The 7086-nt window shown below is 55.6% G+C and overlaps 1 protein-coding gene across 1 annotated transcript in view; it reads right to left on the bottom strand.

Annotated features, from left to right (window-relative positions):
- Positions 1–2395: 2395 nt before the first annotated feature.
- The window catches only part of EN1 (engrailed homeobox 1), a 15204-nt gene continuing 10513 nt past the window's right edge, over positions 2396–7086 (bottom strand). Inside the window, exons 2-3 of the mRNA XM_019665342.1 lie at positions 6486–7082; positions 2396–3445 (exon numbers count right to left, since the gene is read on the bottom strand). Coding sequence (XP_019520887.1) covers positions 3129–3445; positions 6486–7082 — 914 coding nt within the window. The 3' untranslated portion in view covers positions 2396–3128. The remainder of the gene's footprint in view (positions 3446–6485; positions 7083–7086) is intronic.

The raw sequence follows: 7086 nt of genomic DNA, 5'->3' as shown, positions 1-7086 counted from the left end.
GCATGGACCAAATGTTTAAGTCCTGAGAGCTTTAGTTTCCTCCACTGAACAATGAAGAAATTTCTATTTGCCCATAGTGATTGAAAGATAAAAGAGATAATGGGCAAGAAATCAAATTACATATTAATGACATATCTGAACACTTTACCAATACAATCATGTGGAGGGATAACCACCTCCTCCCTCTCCCCCAGAGTTAGGGGGAAGAGCTCTTGTTTTTGATCTCTTGGAAGAAGTGAAGAGGAACTTTCGGGAACAAGGTGCCTCCTGGAGTTGCTGCTCATGTTGGTCCCTGCCCTAGCCTCTGGATCTGGTCTTGAAGGGCTTAGGCACCCCAAGGGGCCATACTGGAGAAGAAAAAAGAAAGGGTAGCCCAGTTTCTAGACACTCAAAACAATGAGATTCTCTTTAGAGCTGGGTATCCCACGATATTGTATCTGGATGTGGCCAGGAACCTTCTTGATGTTCTCAGCTGTCTTGATTCAGTAAGGCGCACCCAGGGCCCAAGTCACACACCCTCTAACCTGAAGGCCTGGAGAGTTTGAAGATTCCAGCCCCACCTCTACCCTAAGGAAAACAAAGAATTTTCTTCCAACCATCAGAAAACAGCTTACCTGGGCCAACCCAGGGAAGGCACATCTCACAGCTCCCAACTATTCACACAAGGATTGGTTGGGCACCTATTATGTGTAGAGGTTATCCCACACACCCTAAGGTGTGAAGGTGATGGAAGGAAGAGGTTTACTGCAATAAGGTTGGAAACCCAATTGTAATGTCAAATGTGCTCTCCAACTTCAGGTCACTAAACACCTAGCCCTGAAGTCTGGAGCAGAGACTTGGAGGGCCCCTGGGTTTCCTGGACTTGGAACCTAGCACTGTCACTTCCCCAAAATGGCCCCAATCAGGAGAAATTTTTCAAGAAAAAAGGCAAAATGACTGGCCATTCTCACTTCTCACAAAATCAATCCTGCAAAAACAACAGGAAAGAAACCCAAGGGAAGAGCACAGAAACAGAGTTCTCATGCGTAGACACACACACACACACACACACACACACACACACACACACACACACACACCTGCAAACATCCCAGTGTGCAAACACAAATGAGCACAGGTACACCATGAACGCACAAACATACAAGTGTGCATCTAAATACAGAGAAATGAACACCCAGTTGCATAATACTCACACGTGCAGAGATACACAAAACCAGGTAGGTACTCATGCATCAATGTCTGCACATATCACATATGCACACAAGTTTTCAAGGACACCTACATATCTAGCCACACACATACAGGTACACATATATTGTAGAAGAGAGAGAACAGAATTTACTGTTTTAGAAAATCCTGGGCAAAAGGGAGAGGATACCTCCTGAGGAGAGACCTGCCTTCCTCCTCCTAGTTCCCAAATGTTTGGGTCCCAGTGTCTGCCTAAGAAGGATACGCCCCAGGGTCAGGTGCAAGAGTCCAGACTTTCCTCTGTGGGAAGCCCGGGTGTCCTGAGAGTTCAAGAAGGTTGTTTCTGTGTCTGCCTCGGTCAGGAAGGAAGCCAGGCTTTGTTGAGGATTCTGAATGCCACTCCTTAGGGTTTGGGTGGGGACGAGGCAAGCCTGTGCCCAGGTCGGGGGTCGGGGCCCAGTGCGATCCCAGCAGCGGACCAAGCGGCTACCACTTTGCATAGCTTCCCAGCATCCGGGCCTTCACTCCCCGGCTTTGCAGGACCACGAGATCCGAGCCCGGCGAAGCTCCGTGTGCTGCCCTCGCCCCGCCTCTGAGCCAATTGAATCACTTCTCCAAACGAAGAGTGGTGAAGTCCAGGCGGCCGAGAGGCAGGGCCGAGTGCCGGTTGCCCTAGCCGGCCGCTCTGGATGGGAGGCAACCTTTAACTCTGCCCCGCCCTGGAAAGGCCTGTTTCTAGAGGCTAAAACTTCAAAACCTCGAGAAAAACCCGCACCAGAACAAAAAAGGAAAAAAGAGAGGTACAGTCTGGAGCTAGGAGCAGGTTGAACAGAAAGAGGCCGCAGGCGAGCAGGCCCTGGCCGGGCGCGGGTAGCAGCCAACAATCGCGCAGTGCTTCCGAAGTCAGGCCTGGGGGTTCCGGCCTTTGGGCTCCTTTGAACGTAATCAGAGGCCAGGCTCGTCCCGTCAGACCCTCCAGACCCGGACCATACCCGGATCTGAGCCAACGCTACCACGGCGCTCCCCTTTTGCCCCCCGTATTCGTTGTGCTGTGATCGCTGGGCCGGGTGTGTGCGCGGTGTGCGCTGGGGCGCCGGGTGCCCTGCGGCGCCGGGTGCCCTGCGCCCACGCCCTTCCCCAGCCAGCAAAGAGGAGGGCCAGCTCGTGAGCACAGTGAACACTTTATTTCAGACTACAGGTTTCTGAACATAATAAAATCTTTGGCTTGTAGCGGCGGTTCAGTCTCGCAGTCTGTGGGGTCGAATTTCTCAACAAGTCTCCGGAAAACGAAAGGGGGGGCAAGACAGACAGACAGACCGACAGAAAGGTCTTGGGAAGTGGGGGAGAAGCGAGGGGAGGACACAGGAGGAAACACTCTCACGCACACAAAGAAAAGTCCCAGAGAAACGAGGGCCAGCGATGCGGGGCGGGAGGCACCGGAGAAGCGATAACATTCAAAAGAAAAAGGCAACGAAAACGAAACTGGGCTGAGGGCAGCGAGGCGGAGGTGGGAGATAAAATAATTATAATAATTATAATAATTATAACAATAATAATAAAGGAGATTAATAAAAAGTCCAGCAAATAGAGATCGCTACACATATTTCTTTTCCTTACCTGAAATTAAATATATACAAGGTCGTAAGCGGTTTGGCTAGATAGAGCTTTAAGGAGTTCGTAGTTTCGTCCCTTATGCTGTGAATAGAGAATCGATCTTATTTTTTTCGATAGCACCTGTCCGAGTCTCTCTCCCTTTCTAAAAATGTTGCTTTCAAACGTGACTCTCCATTCTAAGGGGCGCTCTCTCTCTTTTCCCTGTTGCTCCCTCCCTCCTTTTCGCTGATTCTTTCTCCCCGGAACCAGGCCGGCGGGGCGGCAGTGCCCGTGTTCCGAGGGGCGCGGGCGCGGCGGCCGGACCGCGCGGCCCCAGCCGGCGGCGGCTACTCGCTCTCGTCTTTGTCCTGGACCGTGGTGGTGGAGTGGTTGTACAGTCCCTGCGCCATGAGGTGCAGCGCCAGGCCGTTCTTGATGCCTGTGGCCTTCTTGATCTTGGCGCGCTTGTTCTGGAACCAGATCTTGATCTGAGACTCATTGAGACTGAGCTCTTGGGCCAGGGTCTGCCGCCGCTGCTCGGTGATATAGCGGTTCGCCTGGAACTCCGCCTTGAGTCTCTGCAGCTGCTCGGCGGTGAACGCCGTCCGCGGACGCTTGTCTTCCTTCTCGTTCTTCTTCTTCTTCAGCTTCCTGGTGCGCGGACCTGCAGCGGCGGAGAGGGCCGGGTGGGGGTGGGGACAGAGGGCAGAGGGGAGGGGGAAGAGGGCAGAGGAAGCCGTGAGAATTGCTCTGTCCAGCCGGGATCGCGCCCCGCGCTTCCGGGGCGATAGCGGAGGCTCTGTTGCGTCCCCGGCTCCCTCCCGGCGGCTAGCCCCTCCATCATTTGCCTGGCTGTTGGGGCCGCCGGTTCCCTTGTTGGGGGCTAGGAGGGCCGCGGAGGAAAACTGCCGAGGTTGTATGTGCACCGCACACCCCAATTCTGAACCGGAGAGCCGTGTAACAGGCTTAAATCACAGAATCCAAGATGGAGAAATATTTGGAGCCCCATCCGGCCCAGCCCAAAGTTGGAGGTCAGGGTCCTGTTTTCTTCACAGCCCTGGAATCAAAAGAGGCTCAAGACTGGGGCGGTGAAGATACTAGGCCAGGTTCACTCTGGGGGAATCGCCAGCCTCCTGTCCTCCTCAAGAAGCGCTCTTACACCGGGGCACCTACAATAAGACCCCATCTGCCTGTGGCTATTTACCCCAGGAAACAAGGGGATAGGAAAGGGACTATGAGAGGCTTGCCTAGTTACAAAGTATTCAGTGCCTGCTCTCTATATACCTCTTCTTCTTTGGCCTTAAAGAAGCCCTTTCTAAGGTCCCAGGAAGGCACTGACTATTCTCTCTCTGAAGGGAGAGAAAAGGCCTTCACCCAGTTACACGCCTTACTCACATGGCCACTGAGTTCTCTGCTATGCCCGTTGGATGGTGCTAGTAAGAAAGAGAGGGCCCTCCCCATCCCTCCACCCAGCTACACAATCAAGGTCTCCCTTATCCTTTTGAATACGAAAACTGCAATTTCAGGATTGAAAACTAAATAATAAAACCAAACCAGGTCTGTTTTCCCTGCCTATCTATGTCATTTGCAAGGAGACTACATCTCTCCTGCCACCCCCTGCCATGAGCAAAATAGAGGCAAAGGGACAGAGACAGGGGGACAATCTACACAGAAATCTGTGCTTTGCCCCTAAGATCGATAGGAAAAGAGTCCACAGAACACCTCTCCAGGAATGTGAAGTCTCCCTCCAGATTTACAAGGGCTGCTGTGGACACAGCCTGGAGAGAGGAGGAAGAGATGTGAAGCAGTGTGTGAAGCCTGCACCTCTATCAGCCTCCACACTCAAGTCTTCTGGCCTTTACTTCCTGGGCCCCACTTGGTTATGGGAGCTTACTGAGCACAATTAAGTCCCTTTCAGGCCTGTTAATCTCTAAAACTGTCTGGAAAGAAGGGTCTTCGTTGGCATCTCCAAACCTAGCTACAAAGGGCCAAGCTGGGCAGCCGGATCCTGGGGCAGGCCAGCGCCTGGGGTGCAGCAGTCCTGTGACAAAAGAGTCCAGGCCTGGCTGACTACAACGACTCAGGTCTGGCTTGACGTCCACCTCCCTTAACTGCCCATGCAGATGAAGGAGCAAGTACCCTGTCTCCCCGGCTTGGCCGGCCCGGCCAGTAAGAAGGAAAGCAGCTAAGAACAAAGACAAGGCCCACTACCGAGCAGAGAGGACTGGGAGGTGGGCTGGGGAGGGAGGAAGACCTTGGTTTAGGTGAGTAATTAGCTGAGGGGGCAAAGATTGCCCATTAAATGTGCATATCCCCATAAAGGCCCCAATACGTTGTGCATCCTGGATGTTGTTATACATGTGTGTGCAAAGGCAAGGACACTTGTAATAAAATCGTAGCCTTGCGGCCAGCCCAAGCCGCACTGCCTGACAGCTCAATCAGTCTATCCATCAGGCGAGTCAATCAAAGCAGCTTTTCGGAGGTTCAGGGAGCCCGACGTGTCAATAACGGGGCTCGAGATGGCGGGAGCTGATAGCGTGCATCGATCCGCACTCCGCCGGCAGCGGCGGGGCGGCTAGAGAGCAGCCGGAGTTGAGCGCCGCATGGCTACGCTGTGCCGGGCCTCCCTCCGAACCCGGGTGCCCGGAGCCCAACCGTAGGCCAGGGCCCCTGCCGCCCTCTTCGCAGCGCCCACCGGCCATCCCGCCGTTGCCGCCCGGAAAGGCGGTCAGGCCTCAGCCTCCTCGCTCAGGGCACGTCTCGTCCTTGGGTTCTCCAAGCGCAAGGGACAAGAAGAAAAGGGTCCAAAGGAATGTCAAGAAAAAGGGGCCTTCGGCTGGCGTAAATCTGCTAACTGGCAGATGTGCGTTAGGAAGGAGTTAATGAAGGAAGGGGCAGGATTGTGCGAGCCACCGCGGAAAAGCTGCGGAGGGGGCTGGCTCTCATGTCCTCGGCCCGGCTTTCTGGTCTGAGCCTGACCTGACCTGTCTCCTTTTCTCTTCCACTGTCTGCCTGTCAGCTCCAGACAACCAGGAGCCAGGGGCTCTCGGGACCCGTCGTTTTGGCGACCGCCTTTCCCTGGATTCTACCCACCCGGGTCAGACTTTCTTGGCTATCAGGCTTGGGGAAGAGGGACAGCAAACACACGCTTTTCTCTCTTCCTGTACGTCCTCAAATTAGTCTCTATGTGAATGAATTCTACGCAGAAACTATCGAGATGGTGTTTGTGTCTGTAAGAACACCCTAGGTGGAGATTATTCTCCGATCAAAGCCTTGTTGGATTTCGACCTCCGCAGGACCAAGCTGGCGGGACTGCAGACCCAGAACACTAGGCCCACCTTCCCGCCGGCTCTAAACACCCCTTTCCTAAGGAAGAAAACTCAATGACTGATTGGGTCCTTCCTAAAAATAATAAAGATAAAACACAAAGAAGACACGAGAGGTTCGGAGTTCAAACCCGAAGGATGGAGCCTCCAGCTTCCGGTGCCATGAGCTGTATAGCCTCCCGGGTGCTGGCTGCGGAAGCCAGGAGCGCAAAACCGGGTGCACACTGGGTTGTGACTGGGCCCGGGACTGAGGAGGAGAGACAGGCGTGAGAGAATAGAGAGCCCAAGGCCGGGTTTACTCTCCCCAACACGGCGACTACGAGTTCTGGGGCGTCGCGGGGCCGGAAGGCGTTGCGCAGCCGGGGGCCGGGTACTCACCAGAGGACGGACGATCCGAGTAGCGAGTGCAGTAGACCCAGGCGGGCCACACGAGGGGCTGCTGCGAGTCAGTTTTGACCACGGATCCGCCGTTGGCTGAGCCCATAAGCAGGATGGCTGGGTTGCCGTGCTCGGGGTACTTGGCACCCTGCGAACCTGGGCTCCCCACGCCGCCTCCACTGCCGCCGCCGCTGTCCGAAGGCTTGGCCGCTGCTGCTGCCGCTGCCGCTGCTACGGCCGCTGCCGCCGCTGCCGCCGCAGCTGCCGCCGCTGCCGGGTTCCCAGCTTTGGACGCGCCCGCGCCGCCGGCGGCGGCTGGCGGGGAGCCGTCGGGTGGGCCACAGTTCGCGTCCGGGGCACACAGGAGCGAGGCGGCCCCTGGCGCCCGCGTGCCAAGCGGGTGGACAGGGTCTCTACCTGCGCCGGTCTGGCCTCTGTCACGCTCGACCCGGCCTCCTCCTGCGCCTCCTCCGGCCGCCGCCGCCACCAGGAGCTGCGGCGGAGGCTGCTCCTTTTTGCAGCCGAAGTCCGGCCTCAGGATGTTGTCGATGAAAAAGTTGGTGGTGCGGTGCAGCTGGGCCGCGGGCTGCGGCTGGTGAGC

The sequence above is a fragment of the Hipposideros armiger genome, unplaced genomic scaffold (assembly GCF_001890085.2).
Source record: "Hipposideros armiger isolate ML-2016 unplaced genomic scaffold, ASM189008v1 scaffold_440, whole genome shotgun sequence".
Classification (NCBI taxonomy): Eukaryota; Metazoa; Chordata; class Mammalia; order Chiroptera; family Hipposideridae; genus Hipposideros; species Hipposideros armiger.
Note: the sequence above shows the minus strand (reverse complement) of the source record. Positions and strands in the feature narration are given on the sequence as shown.